Raw genomic sequence first — 19,991 nt, forward strand, 5'->3', positions numbered from 1 at the left:
TTCCTTAAGAATTGCTTGACTATACTGCTAATAAAAATTAAAGTAATGCATTCGATTCAGTTCATTGCAGTAGTTCCATGTCACAAGACTAATTTTATCCTCCAAAAAAAAAGAGGAACTCACTCATTCTCACCCTACACTGACACCATTTTTCAAACATTCGATCGGCGCGTTTGACTTAATTAAATGCACACTCTTTTTGTCACCTTTTCACAACCTAATTTGCCCTCGAAAGATGCTTCCAAACCGGGCAGAGAAAGAAAAAAACCATCTCTGTCACAAGGCCTTACACCCATGCCAATGGACTGCGTATGGAAGCCGGATCGGATACGCTTCGCCCCCCAGCTGTACTAATGTGCGACCGAGATCTGTTACGGAAAACGCCTCCTTCCTTTGAACCGTGGAAAACTCTGGTGGCCGGGGAAAAAAGAGCATGCACACCACCCATACACCTCACCCATTGTTCCACCCCATTTCCAATCGGATCAATTTCGTCCGCTGACCGCTGCAATCGAAGCCGAACTTCAATTCCGAGTTCCCAATTTCTCAACCCATCCATCCAGCGCCCTTGAGGTGATTAATTCGGGGGCCTACGGACCAGTTTTCGCAAACCGGTGCGCCTAACGTCCATCGAACGGGTACTGTGGGTTCCACGGACCGAAAAACGCTTCACTGCAACGAATCGTAATTGTGAGGAAATTGGGTTTGAAGGCTACCTGTGTTGTGTGTGTGTGTATAGATGTCCAAGTGCTCGAATTTAGGGCCAATTTAGGCGATACTAAAGTGACCAAACCACTGACAAAAAAAACAGACCCAGACATCGAAATGGGAACACATTGCCCTTCATGCTGGTTCTGATCTGTTTTGCGTTTTTGGAAGGTTCGCCCATGTTGCACCAACCGACCGACCAAGCTCATCCGATCATCGATGGATGGCTGGCCGATGTTTAATCGAACTAAGCGCACAAACCAACGGAGGAGAGAGAGACAGAGAGGAAAAAACAGCTAAAACACCCAAAACCAGTGACACACAGAGCGCCGTTGGGAAAGGTATTCCGAATGCCGTGTACTCTCCCACAAATCGATGACATTGACGCTGATGACAGTTTGGACATTTGGACGTCAGATGGACTCCGAATCGTGACACCCACACCGGTTGATGATCGTAAGAATGGGAAACCGGCTCAATTATTGTGTTGTGGCCCCCGATGCTGTATAGGACCATCGCTGACCTTCATTATTTTGGAAATGCGTCACTATAAAGGTTGAAATGTCATCGGGCGAACGTTTCTCGCTAACTGCTAACTGCGGGCCACCATCCTAATGCGGCGTTAGTGAATCGTAATAACCTCGACATCGACAAACGAAATAAATCGTTTACTTTGAAGCCGGCATTTGAATGAAGGGTGTGAAGTGGGTTTTATATACACGGTGCGCCATAAAAACGCTGGTGCTCTTGAGGCGATGTACAGTAAAATAAACTGATGTTGCTATTTTAATTGGAGAACATCAGTAAACATTGCGGGTGCTACTGGCTGTTCAAGCTTTACCATCCGTTATAATTATTATTTCAAACATTTCGAACCAGCTAGAAGTGGGACAAATATAATTAAGGTACAGCGATGCTGATGTGTGAAAATGGTGTCAACATTTATAATTCATAGTTGAATCGAGTTATTAACGATGTTGCATCATTAATGACGCAGTGCAGTTCTCTTTATTTTTAAACACAAACTGAAATAATTTCAGTTGAATTACAATTGTTGGTTCTTTTTTATATTTTTTAACTATTCAAAGGGACAAAGATAATATATATCATTGATTTGATCTGAAAACCAGTTCCATACCATTACTAATTTGATTTTTGAATTTTCAATGCCTGAATGTATGCAGTAGATTGTGGTGGGGATTCTTTCAAATTAAAATAATATATAAAAAATATTCTTTCTGATTTGATTGGGATCTTTTAGATATTTTTTCCCTTTTAGTTCTTAGTCTATAGCTCATATCGTATGGTTGTATATAAAATGTTTAAAATGCATTCAGACGGACATTATTAATAAACAAATGAAGGGTTATTTACAGAAAAGAATAATTATAGTTTTTTTTTATTAAGTGTTGTTTATTTCCTAAAGTACTTTAACAAAATATCTCTCAACAATTCCTCAGAAAAAATAGCCAACAATGTTACATATAGCGCTTATAACAAAAATTGCATACATTACGGCGTGCGCCATCATTTTAAACACCAGCAGTGAGTTGCCGAAAAGGATAACTATATTTCTAATTTTAAAATTTAATAACTACTACTTGATAAACCAAACCTAACAAACAACTCATCATGCAACGTCTTAAGTGGTCACGCTTACATATTGACAAACACTTTCTCCGCCGACACGCTCGAAAACGTTCGTCCCCGTTCGAGATGTGATGTCCCGCAGTGGAGTAATTAAACAAGCACCCGGTGGTTTATATTTACATGTCTCCAGCGACGCGTGTGTCGCACTTTCCATGAACAATAAAACGGATCAATTTAGCTCTGCCTCGCCAGCAGAACCCGCCATCCGGTTTCTTCCCTAATCCACGGACGGTGTGCTTCATTAAACAGCTAAGCGGCGTGTATTACGATCTCTTAACATGTGTTCAATTTCATTTGGAGCCACCTTTTGAAGAAGAAGACACACGTATAAGAGGGATGCTGCGTGCTCGTGTGTGACACGCTATAGAAAGGGAAAAAACACAATTTAAAGCTTCCTTCGCTAGCTGGTTTGCTTTATGGCTCGAACTCGACTCGATCGCCGGGTGCATTCACACGGATTCACGACCCTCGGCGCTTTGTTCAAAAACCAGCTTTCGAGGGTGTTTTGTTTTTGTTAAACGGTTTTGTACCTCCACTTTTCCACCAGATTTGATGATTCCTTGGCCACGCTTCCCAGTAATCCAACTCGCAGCTCGTTGACAACAGTGGCATTCCGTCCACGGCGTTTCTTGGCTTTCCCGTGGCGCACTGTGAAACAATGCGCTCGAAGTTTCCAACGCAGACAACGAAAAGCTTGCTCTTACCCGTGTCTTATATAAGCAGCGGTAAGGTTGTGCTGTCAATCTTTAAGCTTCCAGCTCAGCTTCCGGATGGATGGTACGGGAGCTCATCTCCACCATGATGATCTCTAGCAGCAAGATCACAAGCCAACAGAGCAGACTGTCCCTTTGAAATTGTGATGCCCACAAAACCAAATCAACTTTCCCTTTTATTTTCTCCCGCCCCTAATTGGTGTCTCAAAATGGTTTACCTTTTTATTACCTTACTACCCTCTTAGTTTCCTTCGTAAGACAATTTCTCCCCGAAGCTTACAGCAAAACTTGTTGTTGAGCTGTTTTCCCCTTAAACAGAATCTTAAATCATCTTAATACCCTACCCCAAACTCACTTTACAGACGATGATAGATGTTCCGGCTCATTCCAAAGCACAAGCTTGTCAATCTCAGCTAGAGCAAATCACTTTACGAATCGCCTCACAACAGCACCGTTTGTGTGACCCTTGGCAATGATTAAAGCAATTCTCCACCGTGTACAACTTTAAAACGGTCTCCTACGGTCTCCCTGGAACACTCACCCGTAACCCGTTGTCGGGTGGCAGAACGCTTATGGCTTCGAAACGAAAGCAAGCAACGAAATAATCTCGGGTCTGTGCAGAGTGATAAATTATGAACTAATCATTTTATCCCAACTAAATGACTATAATTAAAAATTAATTGCCTCTGCACCGAAGAACCGGGGGCAGCTCGAATCCGTCCGATGGGGTATTAGCGTCCGGTTTCTGCTCTTGGCCGGATGTCTTCGTAATGCCCGGAATCTTCCCGGACAGCAGTGTCCTTAGGGTGACTGCGTGTGTGTGTGTGTTTGGAAAAGGGATTAGCGTCCTGCGATGAAGGCCAAGATCCGTACATGCAACATTCATCAAGAAATGATCTGCCCCAGCAGAGATGAGATGTTTGTTTGTTTCTGCTACGGAGCGGATTAGAGCCCGTCATGAGTGGGATCTCGAAATCTCATCCCCGTCGTTTGGTAAAAGAATTCATTACGAACTTATTAAAGGTCAACAAACGGACATTAAACACTGATCAACGCACTATCATCATTTACTGGCATCATCATTATGCTTCATCGGTTATTTGCCTTCAATGTAGTGGCATCCAGGACCCAATGCTTCAGGTAAAAACAAAGCCCGTGTAAAGCACTTTTCTTTCTTGTCAGCGCTCGCCCCCTTTTACAACCTTATTATGCTCAGATATTCATTTAGATTGATTACCGGCTCAATCGCTAAGGATGGCCTTTGTCCAATTTGTCTCCCAACCCGCCGAGGATCTCCTTCGCAATACTCCTCACCCCCGATACTCACGACTTTCGCTAATATGCCAATACTATACACCAAGCCTATCAATTTCCTCTTTATGCTTGCCCGGGGAGCATAAATTGATAAACACATAACACGCGTCCCCGTCGCTTGTCCACGGTTTTAATGGCCCATGGTGGAACGGCCCTCGCCTTTCTCTGTGGAAAGCCATATTTACATTCATAAATCCGGGAAAGCGGGGCTGGTTTTATGCGACATGCTTAGGCCACGCGTCAATAACCGGGTGGGGCATGTTGGTTTTTTTTCTGCGATCTGCTACGGACATTATTTTTGCTACCGTTTGAGCTTCGAGTTTTGATACCTGATGATTACCGTTCGTATCGCTTCTTTTGGATCGACCGCTTCTACCAAGGAACCAAGTTCTTTGGCTCTCGTTGGCTATACTGTTTGTTAAAGGGGTTGCCAATTTTTTTTACTAATGTAATAATATATTTATAACATAATATAATCACATCTAACATATTAACAAAACTAACAGCAAAAATCTTTAAAATTAAAACAATCAAACCACCATCTATTTCCAGAAGGAAAAATCTTAGAATTATTAACTGCGAAATATGAATATATATAAAATAATATATAAAGCAAACAATTAAAAGCTATGGCAGACAACGAAGAAACAAAATAAAACGGTTAGTATCTTAAATGTTTATCAAAATAGAAGGACGATTTCAAATGAGAGAGTTATAAAACATTACAAAACAAGAGAAATTAGGGGGAAAAAGCAATATTTATTGTTGTCAGAAGACAGCAAATAGTTTGAACTGAAAAACAACATAAAAATAAGAGAAAAATATGTGATAAATCAAACACAAATGAATGATTAAGCTTTTAAAAACGATAACTTTAATATTATACAAAAATGGCAATTAATAATATTTAGAAGATTTTTTAACAAAAACCTTAAACTTTCTCTGACTTAACTTTATAGTTTTTCGGACTTAGTTCTATAATTTAATTTGATAAATGTTCTATCAAAAACCCTGCATTTGCAACGATCCAAGATCTCAACACAACAACCATAATTTGTGATCGTTTAAGCACTCCAACCCTCCCGAAAAGCGCCAAAAGCGTTGGGCCGTTTGTGCCCAAAGCGTGATCGTAAAATTGAACAGCACATCGACCATGTTTATGATTGTATGCGATCAAACACGTTACTACATCCGTGTCTTGTACAAAATGGCAATATTTTCGATTTTCCACCGTGCTGGAGCACATACGGGAGAGAGTGTTGCTGGACGGATGCTGCGTACGGCATCCACATAGCACCATCCATAAGCCTGTCCGGGGTGATAAAAGTTGCATTGTTTTCATATTAAAAGTAGCCACACACATACACACACTCACACGTTCGGATTTATCCTGGTTTATCAACTAAACCTAGCCGAAGCGCTCAGCCTAAAGCATGTGAGATAGGCCGGTATTAAACGATTTCCTATAAAACCGAACAGATTTTATCGTCTGTTCGTCCATCATAACTCTTTATGGGGAATATTAAATATGTTGCACGGTATGGCGTTTTAGAACGTTTCCCGGCCGGTTTGGGGGTTTTGCAGTATGCCTGCCTGCAAACAGTGCCGGAGACGATGCCGACGTGTTTATGTTCGACATGATACCATGATGCCGCTATGCCTCGCGATAGCCTCCCTGTGTTCTAATCTCAAATGTGGTTCTAAACGGCTGCCCGTGTGCTGGCAAACTTTGGAACAAATTTGTATCGTTGCGAGTGTGTGCCAGATTCAACCGACGTTAAGTTCCCAACCTCGCAGCAGCTAAGCGTACCGTGGAAGGCTTCAAACTTTGTGCAGGAACTGGGGCTGCCAGAACTAGAGGGCACAAAACCACTCCGGTTAATAGTGTTATCAAGCCTCCCCAACTACCACTACCAGCGCATTATCATCCCCATCATCATCATCATCATCAGGTTCGTCAACATTATAATCGGTAATGACCTTTCCTGTTTTACTGTATCAGTAAAATGGTATGCGCATTGCCTGCCACCAGGGGCACACAGGTGCCATCCAGCCAACTATTCGAAAACAAACGTACATTTGCATAGGCAGCATAAATTCTCATCACCCATTCGCGGTGTGGTACCTTCATTTCCAAATCCTCGTTCTTATCAAAATTCAGTGCCCTCGGTAGACGACCCTGCACAGTCACATGGAGAGAACGAGAGAGAGAGAGCAAAAAAACACACACCCTCAAAAGCCTATAAAATATGCTCGGGAAACGATTCACCCGAAACATTCACCCGCCGGGGCAGGCAAAATATTCTTACGTACAAACAATTTGCATAGAGAGCATAAGCACAATGGTGGCCTCGACCACCATCCTTAGTACCTCTCGCTGCCCCGATTGTCCGGGATTAGAACGGAACGGCCACGACACGACCATTCTGGGCTGAAGCCGTAATTTGCATGCATTAAAAAGCATCTTGTGCGCTGCTCGCCCAAACGGATCGACGAACGACGAACGAACGATCCGCGCAGTCCCGTCAGTGAGTTCGTCGCCATCGACAACACATTCCCGCGGTACCGAAACGCTGCTTAGCTGCACGCCGGGTCAGCCCGCTAGCCAGAACTGCATCATTAGCAATGCCCATCTATAGTATCGGGCGATGCAGGCGCATACTATTTTTTCCCTCCTCCCTGCGTACTAGCTTTTTTTCTTCTGTCTGTTGTTACTTTTATTTCTGTACTGTACTTTTTCCCTTCTTCTTCTTCACGTTTTCAATGCTATTTTATTTCCGTTCTTTTCAACCTTGATACATTTCGTGCTGCTTGTTTTCTATTGGTTTTTTACCTTTCTGTCGTCTGTTCTGCCGAGTTTTACGCAGGTTTTGCTCCCTGTCCTGAAGGTCTCACGTTTGCTCACACCCGCCCGCTGTCAACTTCGATCAAGTGTTCATCAGGCGGAAAATCAAGCCCTGTGTGTGTGTGTACAGTTGGTTCGGTACTTAGTCAAATGCAAAGAAAGGACACGGGGATAACGATTATGGAATGAAAAGCTATACATCTCGGTCGGTGCAAGAGCATCCGACGGTTGGGAAAAAGTGCGCGCCGGACGATTATTTAGATCAGCTCAGTTGGCGTACGGTGGAACGTTGTTCTGTACCGAACGAAACTTGAAGGTTTAAAAATTTAAAATGAACCAGAGAGTCTCGTTTGAGAAAAAAGTCCGAGTAAAATCGAACATCGGCAACACACTTTGATGGAAGTCAGAACGGGGTTGTCCCTTTCGAGGTACGTGTGGGAACATCCATTCCAGCACGAGCACCAGCTTTATTATTTCACCATACGTGCAGCTCTCATCTGCATTCGGGTGCTTTTAACTTGTGTACACCGGTCCGGACACCCAGTACACAAGCGCTGGACAACCAGATCCATTGACCAGTTATCGGAGGGGGCACACATACAAAAAAAGGCTGCAACCTAAGGTCCTGCTCTTCGAACGATTTTTGGCACAGAATGGGATGGCTTATTTGCACTTTGCAAAGTCTCTTTTGGAAAGATCGGATTCGGTGTATAATGAACCGTAAGGGAATTGCTTTTTTTTTTTGCAAAGTTTGACCTTCCAGAGTGTTTTCATGCGACGTTTTCGGATGGAAAGCGTATCGATTTTTATCGACTGCAAATGCACTGTGTAGCTGTGTTTTAATGCACTCTTCTTCTCACCTTTGGAACGGGTGGTCACTGGGGAGTATAAGCGTGTCCGGAACCATTAAAAGATGGGAGTGGGAGTCACTTTAATTGATTTAAATGGGGTGCTAAAACTGATCATACAATAAACTATATTAACGATGAAGGTGTTATTTTTGGGGTACTTTTCTAAACTTCCCTCCCCCGGTTTTTATTCTGGCTATTTGTAATTGTAATGGACTGTTCTATGCTCTTTATAATTTAAGTAAACGAGCAATGAGTAATAGAGTCCTTTTGATGTGAATTTAACGACGGACATTAGGACACTTCCATCCCGAAAGCATTTGGAGGCAATTTCCCTTTAATGTATTCAAATTCATTTTCCATCTGTTGAATTGTGATCATACGATTCCGTCTCATCGTAACAGAAGGGAGCGCCCTCTTGCGGAATTACGTTGTACTACTGCTTAGTATTTGTATGTCTCTTAGCATCGCCTATTTTTCCTGGAAATTCGAAATGGAATTCTTTTAGCCATTTAACCTCAGCATTTTAGCCTATTTTATCTGCCAAGAAGGACAACCAAAAAGGTGACACGGGGACTTTCTCCCAAAACATTAGACCTTTAAAATTTCGCCACCAAAAGCCGAGGGACCGTCTTAATGTCCTGCACAGATTTTTATGTTTTTAAACAGCGTATAGCCTATCCGGAAAAATAATGCATTCATCCACAGGACAAGCGCCCATTTTCAATAAGTCTTTCACAGTGTTCCTTTCCTTCCAATCCTTTCTAAAAACCCAACCTTTAAATAGCAATATCATTAACCTTTATGGCTTTATTATGAAAATTGTTTGCTCCCACCATTCGGTAAAGCAATTCCGCACCTCCAATCCTTTACTTTACGCTTTACTTAATGTGACACGAAGACGGTTCGCTGGACAGCTTTTGACAGATAAGCAGACGGATGGAAGGGCTGTTTTTGTTTTGCTCCTTCCCCATTTCAGTTACTCTGGGCCTTCCAACACACAAAACTTCCGTGCAAGTCGGTGCCTTTTGATTGGGAGTTTGTGATAAAATTTTATGTGCTTTATTGTATCGTTTCACTGGCTTAGAACAGGCTCCGCTTTCGTTTGTCCCGTGTCACGTGCCAATGTGTAACTTGATTTGGTTTTTCATTTTCGCCAGGCTGAAAATACTCGTCTACCTTGGCAGGAAGTTGCTGATCCTTTTGGGAGGTAAACAAAAAAAAGGAGTCCAGATTCATTACCAGGACACGTTGTTAGTGCTCCCGTTGTGGGTTTGGATGGGATGAGGTGTTAATTTTACGTCGCTAAATACGTACAAATAATGACGGCACAGGATCCGTTGGTGCGACAATAAGACATAACCGTAAACTTACATACCACTTCCAGGCGGCATCATTACGACCCTGTTCCGTGTCCTGTCACGAACACGAATCCTGTCCGCCCATAAAGAAAGAAGTGAATCAAATTAATTCCTCAACTCGTTCTGCCTGGCTTTTCGAAGGCTCCTGAAGGGAAACGATGAGCCCCAATTGCCACGGGTTGCAATAAAAAAGGAAACACACACCCGTCCCTTAGGTAACGTTGATTACTTCCAAAACCCCTCCTTCACTTGGTTAGATTGTCCTGTTTACCTTCTTTTTTCCATGATAACGAATCCTAGACCAGGTGTCCCTTGGGACTTACCCTTTTTTTGTCGCGTTCTCTGTCCGTCGGGCGGGTTCGGTGGATCTACCGCCATCGTTACTCATTAAGCTTAACGAGAACATTGTACATTAAACCGTTCAAACGACGAATTGGTTAAATGGGCAAACTGTAGAACGCAGACAGAACGAAACAATGATGGAAAGGTACAGGGCGCGGTCAGGCAAGTGCCACCAAAGTTTGTCGGAGATTCTGTCGCTTCTAGAACGGCCGGTGGCTTGTGTTCCGTTGGCCATATAAAGTGATCCTATAAATCAAAGCAAGACTTAACCTCGCCCTTGGTTTGAACGATTCTGGAGTCTTCCTTTTTTTGTGTGTGACTACAACTCGTCGCCTGTTTGAGCCACAGGGTGATTCGAAACATTTTAATATTTTTATTAAGAAAATGCTTTCTTTTATAATACTGATTTGAAAACAAATTATGTTAACATAATTTGCACTTAAAATGAAAATTTTAATCACACATGTGGATAAAAAAAAGAAAAACTAATAAGCCAATGGATGTCAAAGAATTAATAACACTCATTTGAAAGATAGACAAATGTAAACAGTAAACCAATATGGAGCCAAAAGAAGTCTTCCGCGCGAAAGGCCTCGGCCTCTCTTCAACTCTCAGCAATAATGGTACACCCTGTGCTTACTGCTGCTGTCACTTCAATTCCCTTATCACTGAAACTTTCGTCCCCTTCTACGGCGCTCCGAACCGTTTGGGTGACACGTGGTGAGCAAGGGCGCGTCGTCCGGACAAGGGTGATTTGAGGTCTTGATGAAGAACTTTTAATTACAGACCATTTCTGGGACGTCACTCGTTGCTTCGTCCCCCAACTGGTCCCCACCATCCCAGTTGTTGTGTCGAAAGCGACAAACAGGTGTGAGCAACGAACGACTCCGGTCTGCATGTGTACCTTCTTGGTGTACAAAGGGAACTTAGTACGCGCGCGCCCTTTCCGTATTCTAGCGCAACACGACGGCACGCACGGCACGCTGTGTCTGGCGGTGGTTCTGTCCATCGCATTTTCTTTAATTAGAATCCGGTTCGTTCCCGAGCTTTCCTGGGGACCCCAGCGGAGGTTGTGGCTGAGATTTTTACCTTTTCCACCGCAAATAGACGCGGGCACTTGTTGGGGATACTTGTATTCTCACTTTGTCCGAGGGTCCTTCATTTGTGGACGAGATGGTAAGCCAAACCCCCCCTACTACCCCCGTGACACTTCCTTCCTTTCGCAAAAGCCTCCCGATTGACCCGATAAAGGATAACAAAGTTTTTTTCCCGAGTTTGCGTTTGCTTACCTCGCTGGTGCCACTCGGGCAACGCCTCCAGGATGCCCTCTCGGTCAGTTCTTGCATTCTGCTCGGCGGTCATACGCATCTTCGCCCGGGTGCTCTCGCCCGGTGGGTCGGTTGCTTGGTTGTCGGGCACGACGATAATTAATAATTATCATCACCGTCACCAGAAGCGTTAAAGTCGTCGCCATTTGCTGCTGTCGCGCTCTTAAGAAACGCTCTTGAGACACGAATTCTTTCACGCTGGTGTCCGCTTTGATGTCCGCTTTGAACCTTTGCTAGCCGCACACACCGGTTCGGGAACCACCGAAGGACCGGTTCCGACCGGTGCGGGACGATAGGACGGGACGAAATCGGGCCGTCGGTATTCTAGTCATTTTTTGCTCGCCCGGACGAATGGAATTTTTGCCCCCGTGGGTTACCTTCGTTTTTATCACACCTTCGTCTTTTTTTTTGCTTTATTTGCTTTGGCTCCGTGAGGACACACTATCCAGATCCCCATAAAACCAGATCCCCGTTCGACGTCTTGCAATAGCGGGTAGAATTCTGGCTCACGGGGGAAGTTTAATGCATTCCCGCCCCGGGACAGCCCGGGACAACTCCGGTTCCGGTTCCGACAGGCGAACCATCATAAAACACACCAGCGCACCTAGCAGACCTTACGCTGTCCGTTCTTTTTATGACACCTTCGAAGCACCTGTGGCAGAAATGGATGCCCACAGCAAGTGAAGAAACGACCAAAAGCAAAAAGCAAGTTGCAAAGAAATTCTTTCTCGCTACCCAGCTGGTCCCGGAAAGAAAATGGTAGAATCCACCACAGTTGTCTAACTTTTTTCTTTTCCTTTTTTTTTGCTGTGCTCCGGATATCCTGGCACACTTCTTCTCGGAACCACCAACCGCCCGAAACGAAAGGGCTTTATCAGTGTCGTTAATTTTTATTCATGAAAAACCGCACAAATAATGCCTTACCGCTCCCGTACCCTTCCCGCCAGCATCTTACCAACATTCCCCAACCGTTGGAGCTTATGCCTTTTTGCCTGTGCATTATGGCGCTAGTGGCACGCAAGCGGAACGCAAGTAGAAGGATTCAACCTGGACTGACTTTATGGTTTTAATGAACAGCTTCTTAAGCTGGTTCTTTCCAATTTCCGGGCTATGGTGGCGTTCGGGAGGCAGAGAGCGAGAGAGAGAGAGAGATAAAGAAAAATATACGAACGAACATAAAACATGCCTAAAACTTGCACAACGCAGTTTGTAATTTTGCCGACCCGGGATTTTGCTACTGAGCGCAGTCAGCAAATTGAGGCTATGTTGGTGGGTTGGCATTAAAAGAGAGGCGGACAAAAAATATTGTTTTTAAATTGCGATCAAAATTATTCATTGGGGAGTAGTGGACGTTCTAATTGAAACTAAACTAAAACGGCAATTTCAAAATGTCGCTTCCCTATTCAAGCACTGAACCCCCCACCTTTAAACAGTTAAAGTAAACAGCTGAAAGCAGTACGTCGTCGTAGCCTACTTGTTGCGGCAAGTGGTGCATATCATTAACGAACGGAGATAAATCTTTCACCACGGGAAGATCATATGATGCTTTCTGCATTCTAATAAACTCGTTTCATTCGCCCATTACGATCACGACCGAACCAATGTACGAGGCATAGGAATTAACGCATTAAAGACACCCGCTCACTGTGCGCACCTTGCACGTTCAAAAGCACCGCACGCGGGTCCGGAAACCAGTGGATTAATTTCACCTCTTTTTATGATCCGGAATGTGGGTCACTTGATCATCATCATCCGCACGTGTGGGACGCAAGATAGAGAGACGGTTTTGGGTCGCTATTTGCTGATAATTAGGTAGATGTCTTGGGCACATGTTTGTTTTCTGGACGGGAGAAATGGTTTCATTTCGTTTTGGTAGGAGTGCGTACCGAAGAACTTTCACACATTCACGCCCACGGACGGGTGTGTTGGATGTGTGAATTTTACGTCCAATAGCAAATAACTCGGGGGAAAAAATATCTCCAGTAGGGTGTGTAGTTCAATGTACTAATGTTCCCATTTCCATTTTACTTCACAGGTCATGTGTTGAGACGTGCCTCTAGAGGGTGAAGTCTAGTACCTACTGACACCGTGACATCGTAAACGGTCACAACGACGACGACGACGACGACCACGACGACAGCGACCGTTGGGGAACGCGGCGGTGGTGTACCGGTCCCGACGACGAAAACGGCGCTCAGCGGCAGCAACATCATCCTGCAACGGCGGCATCGACGAGGGCCCTCGCCGTCAACGAAATCGGTCGAAAATGTGATAGACCCATCCGCTGCGGACGGACGGACCTCGATCGGGCAGCAGATCGCGAACTACTTTCTTCGCATCCGGCGCAGCCGCTCGTCACACGCAGTCACCAGCCACGGCACGGACACCGCCGGTAGCCGCAACCGGACAAACAGCAGCAGCGCCCACCGGCCGACTGCATCGTACGGTCCGCTAGCAAGCTCCGCTAGCTGCAGCTTTGGCACCGGCAGTCACGGCGACGACGACGACGACGACTCACGGCAGTTGCATCAATCGGCCAGCTCCGTCACCTGCTCGGCTCCAACCGCCGCCAACATGGCCGCCACCGATGGGCAGATCATACTGGCCGCGTCCCGATTTGCGCCGGACACGCCGCCCGTATACCTGCGAGACTTTGCCAAGAGCGAACTGCCGGCGGTCGGAAAGATCGTGAAGGGCCAGTACTACAGCTTGGGCGTACCAACCCTATCCAACCCATCGCTACAGAGTACGGCCCTGTTTCTAAATGCGGGACGCAAGTACCAAATTCTGGCCCAGCCGATCAAGATCAAGGAGGGTCGCAAGAACACAAACGTCGGTCCGAAAGTGCTCATCCCCGAGACGTACCCGGGTTACTTTGAGCTGCTGAGCGAAGATGGACGTTCGACGCGTTGTATCGAGAGCGTGCTGGAGCTGTCCCGGCGGCGCAACTTCCGGGTGTTGGTGCGCGAGACGGTGCGCTGCAACCACAACAGCAAGTCGCTGCACGCGGGCGAAATTCTCACCACGATCTCAGACAATGGCAAGTACCTGCAGTGCCGGACGTCCAAGGACGAGCTCGTCAGTTTGCCATTAGAAGCCAAAGCGAAGTTCTCCCCGATCGCGAAGGAGGACAGCATTAGCGGTGTGCACACGGTGCGGAATTTGTTGCAGAAGCGTATGCCGGTCACGGTACGGTTGGTGCATGGGGCTGCTCCCAAGGGCTTGAAGCAACCGTTCGTACCGGAGCTGCGGTTGCTCGGATGTGTTGAGGTCGATCGGATATTTGCGCTACCGTTGCAGAAGGACATGGATCTGGTGTCGGTGCCACTGAACGCGAAGATCAAGATACAGCGGGCCAAGAACATGGAGCAGCTGGATCACTTTATCGAGTATTCGCGATTCCTGGACAAAGCGCAGCGGCTGCTGGTGGATGCGCGCGACCGTCTACAGATCATCGATCTGAAGCTGACCGACAAGGAGAAGAAGGACTCGGCAAAGGCGGTAGCGGCGGCACACAAAACGATGGCTTCCACCCTGTCCGGGCTGACGGCGAACGGGTACGTGCTGAAGAAGAGCAACAGCTGTGATTCGAACCGCTACTCACCGGAGATAGTGGGGGCCGGCAGTGGTGGCGGCGGTGGCGGCAGTCAGAACGGTTCGATCGCGGACGAGTACGACGAGATCGATCAGATCTACGATTACGTGCGTGGGCTAGCGCCACTGCCGAAGAATCTGTACAAGTTTGAGGCGATCGAGCCACCGCCGGGTGGATCGTCGCCGACAACCAACGGTGCCACGACGCCGCTCTCGAACGCGATGCTCGGTCCGGCCACACATCAGCACAGCCTCAAGACGGTGGAAAACATGAAGACGGCCCAGTCGAACGTCCTCAACAACAACAACAGTAACAACAACAACAATCACTACGACACTAGCAACAACAACTACTGCAACATTATCAAGTACTCCAATCACACGCAACAGCAAACGTCGTCGCAGCCACAGTCGCAACAACCGCTCCACCATCACCACCATCACGGTCACCATCACCACAGCCATCAGGGACACCATCATCAGCACACCGCCTCGAACAGTCTCGAATCGTCGTCCAAGCACGCCAGCGCGGCCCTTAATGCCATCAACAACAACCATCACAACGGTCACGGCGCAGTGGTCGACCACAAACCGATCCCGCCACCGATCGAAACGATTCCGGGCAAGAAGCTGCCCGAAAAGCGTCAGCGGCCTACTCTTCCGAAGCTATACTTCAAGAGCAGCATCGGGATGCATCAGAAGAGTCCTACGCCGGGTACTACCGCGATCAGTCCACTGAGCAATGGAGGTGCCAATGGTGGCGGTGGTGCTGGTGGCATTGTACATCATCCACCGATCGCCATCACACCGAAGGAGATCGCTGTAGAGCCTCAGAGTCCGCTATTCCACATCCGGTAAGTATGGGATCACTTCCCATTAAATTCTTCGTTCCAATGACTTACACCTTCACCTCTCTCTGTCTCTTGTAGGTATAAAAGCCTAAGCAGCTTGCAGCTAGCCGCGACGACCCCATCCCAACAGGACTCCCATCCAGTCACACCGATCTCACCCTCGCCGAAAGGGGCGGGCCAGGACAAGAACCATCTGCTCTCCAAGTCAGCCAGTGCCGCCGGTCCGGGTGTGCGCGAAGGTACGCTCGACTCCTCGCGCAGCGGTGGCCGCACGTCGGGCGATTCGGGCAAACTGCCGGAGAAAAAATCACGCCGACTTAGTAGACCGCGCAGCCTGTCCAACCTGGTGTGGGATCTGCGTCCGCACAAATCATCGTCGGAGAAGACGAAGAAGAAGCTTTACCTGCACCAGTTCGATCGGCAGCAGGGCACGCTCTATCTGTAAAGGAAGGAACCACAATCGTCGGCAGATTCAGATTTCGTCAGCATCAGTTTTTAGTCAAGGCCACAGAAGACACAGATTTGATTTGAGTTGGATTTGAGTGGGTTGTTGCGGTTGAACCGGTAGCAGGAGTCACAAACTGGGGATATGACTGAGAAAGAAGGTGAAGAAGAAGAATTTTGGGGCATGAATATCAAATCGAAGCTAGCTGCAGCAGCGGCCGGAAAAATAACAGTATCGTTTAACCTTTGTACCCGAAGGACCTGGGAATCAAAAAGTCCCTTTCTTTTAAACAAGACTCCTCTCTACAACTTCTCTTTAGCTCTTTCTCACTACTATCCATGTGATCCATGTTGTGTGTGTGTGTAAGTGTGCGTTGTGTAAAAGTAGCAGATTATATATATTTAGAAAGAGAGACCCGAGTAGGAGTAGTAGCCGTAGCAACTAGTAGACGTAGTAGCAGCAGCAGCAGCATCAGTAACTACTGTTTCCTGGCTTACGCGAAGACTCAGTTCATCATTTGCTCGATGTTTAGACAACCGATGCAGGGTTGTAATAGTAAAAACGGCACCTCGGTGTATGGCAGATGAGTGTTACAATCCTTTACTCCCCTTGTTTGAATTGAACGGCAGAACCGAACATGGCCAGCATCTTTTACCGAAAGAGAGAGAGAGAGAGAGAGAGAGAGAAAGAGCGAGATAAGTTCTATAGCAGTGCGTGATCTAGTACGCACTGACTGTCAGGGTTCGTCAAGCAAACAAGCAAGCAAAGATACATATGGAAGAACAAAACCTACCATAATAGTGGTACCCCGGACGAAGGCTGGAACTAGTGTTAGGTTACGTTTTGTTTTTCTCGTTTCCCCCCTCTTCTTTTCGTATGTCCTTTTACCTTGCGTCTGTGTTTTTATTTTTATTTGCCATCGTCGTCGCTAAAAGGCTGTGTGGTGTTGAGAAACGTTTCAGTTTACAAGTTTACGAAAATAGGATTTAGGCCGTGTTAGTGAAATATGATGATAGGGCTGTAGCGTAACCATCTATATCCCAATTCAATACTTTCAGTAGTGTGATTCGCTTCGAGGAGAGACAGGGAGAGAGAGAGAGAGTATGCAAAAGAGAGAACGATGTAGGGCCATGCCCTAAAATTCCAATGCACACGACCGCGAGACCACTAATACTCGCGCGTTCCAGTGTGACAGAAGCTATGGAAGTATATCGAAACGTACCGAACGAACCGAACGAACCGAACTGTCGCTCTCTGCGTGACAAGCTAGTAGGTGTGTGTATTGTGTGCGTGAAGAATGTGTGTTTTTTTTTTTTAATTCAATTAAATATTCCCCTCTTTACGTTGTAAGTGATCGGTGGTGATCGTTAGTATCGTGCGTAGTAGGGAACGGTAGTACAAGCTGTTTTCTGTTGAAAAATCCAAGTTCGCTTGCTATCGAGCAAAAACCGGGTGTGCGGTCCCACACAGGATCGAAACCTGCTGTTTGCGAGCAGATGCAATTTTTATTTTTCAACGCTCCTTGTCTTAATTACTCACAACAGAGCCCGTACAACCTTTGCCAAGCAAGCACAAACGATGTGACAACAATCCGCTCGTGCTACGTTCGGTTGGGTTTGTGTCAAAGGGTCGGGTTTGGTTTTAGTTTTGTGCATAAGATTTAGCTCCCCATTATACTGCCTCACCTACTACTACGTGCTGCTTACTGTACTAGGAAACGGAAACGCTCCTCGAAGTCCTCGGAGGACCAGGATGGGGCACGCTACAGCTGTTAAGCCGCGCTTGGTATGCGCGCAACAAGGAACAGTCATTTTAGTTCTTAATTTAAGTCACTATGAATTAATCCCCTCGTTCTTTTTTAATAAACAAAAAATGCTCTATCAACAAAAAGGCGTTTGTGTATGTGTTTGAGACCGTGTTTGAGTGATGCGTTCAAAAAAGCATCTTGAAAGATTTTAAAAGAATCATAAACATAAATACCATGTTTGTACAGTAAAGCACTAAAAACACAGATTTAACTGAGTTAGTTTTTAAAATTGCTTTCATGTGTGTTAAACAATCCCATGCAAAATGATCGATCCTCTGTGTAAAGGCATGTAATATAAATATTTTTCTGCTAAATACAAATAAAAAATACAAAAGTTACAATCAAATAGTGTTACTCATTAAATGATTTATTCAACACTTCCTCTAACTCCTGCTAAAACAAAAGCGAACATGCATTACGATGTAGTAACATATTAAATAATTAAATAGTTTAAAACAACAATGATGAGATGCAAGCTTGTTGTAAAGCACATATTAAAAACATAATACAGACACGAAACCACACAGAAGCAATACATTCTGCTCTTTTCACTCCGTAGCGTACATTATAGCCTTCACCTTCTCGCAGAACGCATCATGGGTGTCTTCCGGATTCTCGTTTATACTAAAGAAATGAGAAGAGAAGAAGATTTTTTTAACGTCAAAATAATACAAACACACACCCAACTGTACTTACAAATTCTCTATAAGCACCAGCTTGTTGTAGTAATATTCACGCGACATTTCCACGTCCTGTATTTTCATCGCAAGATCATCAATCTGGTCACTTAACGAGCTTATACGATCGAGCTGTTTCTCACCCCTGGCAGCTCGCAGCTCTGCAATTAAAGTCCACTTAACAGTTGCCATATCCAAGTATCCAAGCGCGCGTACACACACTCGCTCAATCACATGCACTTACCACCATCGCTTCGATCACCTTCAGCTGCGCCATCGATTTTGTCCGCCAAGTGAAGCCGAGGCGTCGACCCATTCGTATCGCCGGCACGCTTTAGAGGACGCGGACCTCCCGGAACCGTACCACCGGACCCCGGCCCCGTATTCATCCGCTGGCTGGGTCTTAGCGTGCTCGGTGTACCGTACCCCATCGGTGCATTATTTCTGGCTCCCTTCGGATCGTACTCTTTCCCGTCGTAGTTGGCGTCGAAAAATTTCTTAAACCACTGCAAAAACTCAAAGTTATCCTGGAAGCGTCCCTTCGCCAACCGTTCGATCGGCACAGCTTTGGACACTTTCAGATGCACCAGTGCGTTCTGAAACATGCGCAGATTGTTGAGGAAATCGTGCTCAACGTTGGTGCAGAACTTGACGCGCTTCAGCTGCAGACAGCCGGGAAAGAGAATGTCCATCAGCTGGCAGTAGGCGGCACCGGTACACAGTTCTTCCACCTTCTTGAACTCGGCCAGCAGCGTACGGTTAACCCAGGCGAGCAGCTCGATGCGGGACAGATTTTCGGTCGTTTGACCGGTGAAATGTACGTTTACGGCCATACCGAAAAAAAAAAATCACACGGACACGGAACAACACACAGGTAGGTAGATACTGAGCGCGTTCCACAAGGACTATGAGACGCAGGATTAAACACGGTACTGAGGCTATCTTGTAAGAATGAAGGATGACGGTGGAGGCACTGATCAAAGTGTGCGTGAAATCTCTCTCTCGTCTGGCAAAACGAAGACTACTAAGGTTTTTATTTCTTCCCACTTCTTCACAAGGCTCATCCGCTAGTGTTGAAGAAAACTGGAGCCAAATTCGTTTCCAAAATTCAAAATAATTTAAAAATAAAAGAAACTTACGATTTAACTTTCTCACTTTTAAAAGACACCTTTTTCGGATGTAAAATTTAAATGAAAGATTTATCTCAAATCCAAAATAATTCAAAATTATATTCTCTCTCCTTTTCGTGAAGCGCTATCTAGCGAGTAGTAGCGGAAGCCTTACACCTTACTGCGTACAAGTCTCGCCTACAAGTTGCACAAATGAGAGAGAAATAATTACGGAGAGAGACCATACGCAGGGCGAGAATTTTCTCCAACACACTGGGCCAGGGGAGTGTTGCAAGGGCGTAAAGAAAGTTATTAAAATTTTGCTACAAGGCAAATGGTGTACAATTAAAAGAAGTACAAAAAAATCCAACACTTCGTTTACAATTTTTTTCAATAAAA

The 19,991-nt window shown here is 45.8% G+C and overlaps 3 protein-coding genes across 3 annotated transcripts in view; 2 read left to right on the plus strand and 1 right to left on the minus strand.

Annotated features, from left to right (window-relative positions):
• Positions 1-13,267, plus strand: part of LOC118508845 — a 149,536-nt gene extending 136,269 nt beyond the window's left edge. Inside the window, exon 5 of the mRNA XM_036048596.1 lies at positions 13,145-13,267. Coding sequence (XP_035904489.1) covers positions 13,145-13,176 — 32 coding nt within the window. The 3' untranslated portion in view covers positions 13,177-13,267. The remainder of the gene's footprint in view (positions 1-13,144) is intronic.
• On the plus strand, positions 13,227-18,140 carry LOC118511481 (midnolin homolog). The gene is made up of 2 exons (XM_036054618.1): positions 13,227-15,557; positions 15,633-18,140. Exons 1-2 carry the CDS (start codon positions 13,684-13,686, stop codon positions 15,997-15,999), a joined length of 2,241 nt encoding a protein of 746 aa, XP_035910511.1. The 5' UTR covers positions 13,227-13,683; the 3' UTR covers positions 16,000-18,140.
• Positions 18,141-18,152: 12 nt separating this feature from the next.
• On the minus strand, positions 18,153-19,510 carry LOC118511482 (microtubule-associated protein RP/EB family member 1-like). Its single transcript, XM_036054619.1, has 3 exons — positions 18,728-19,510; positions 18,503-18,644; positions 18,153-18,430 (listed from the first exon to the last, which is right to left on the minus strand). Exons 1-3 carry the CDS (start codon positions 19,314-19,316, stop codon positions 18,355-18,357), a joined length of 807 nt encoding a protein of 268 aa, XP_035910512.1. The 5' UTR covers positions 19,317-19,510; the 3' UTR covers positions 18,153-18,354.
• Between the last annotated feature and the right edge of the window lie 481 nt (positions 19,511-19,991).

This window comes from Anopheles stephensi, chromosome 3 (assembly GCF_013141755.1).
Source record: "Anopheles stephensi strain Indian chromosome 3, UCI_ANSTEP_V1.0, whole genome shotgun sequence".
Taxonomy (NCBI): domain Eukaryota; kingdom Metazoa; phylum Arthropoda; class Insecta; order Diptera; family Culicidae; genus Anopheles; species Anopheles stephensi.

Excerpts from the sequence above, each read along its gene's own strand:
- LOC118511481 (XM_036054618.1), top strand. The coding sequence starts at position 13,684 with ATGGCCGCCACCGATGGGCAGATCATACTGGCCGCGTCCCGATTTGCG. Across the intron at positions 15,558-15,632 it reads AGTCCGCTATTCCACATCCG|GTATAAAAGCCTAAGCAGCT; the intron begins GTAAGTATGGGA and ends TGTCTCTTGTAG.
- LOC118511482 (XM_036054619.1), bottom strand. The coding sequence starts at position 19,316 with ATGGCCGTAAACGTACATTTCACCGGTCAAACGACCGAAAATCTGTCC. Across the intron at positions 18,645-18,727 it reads AGGTGATCGAAGCGATGGTG|AGCTGCGAGCTGCCAGGGGT; the intron begins GTAAGTGCATGT and ends CTTTAATTGCAG. Across the intron at positions 18,431-18,502 it reads CTGGTGCTTATAGAGAATTT|TATAAACGAGAATCCGGAAG; the intron begins GTAAGTACAGTT and ends TCATTTCTTTAG.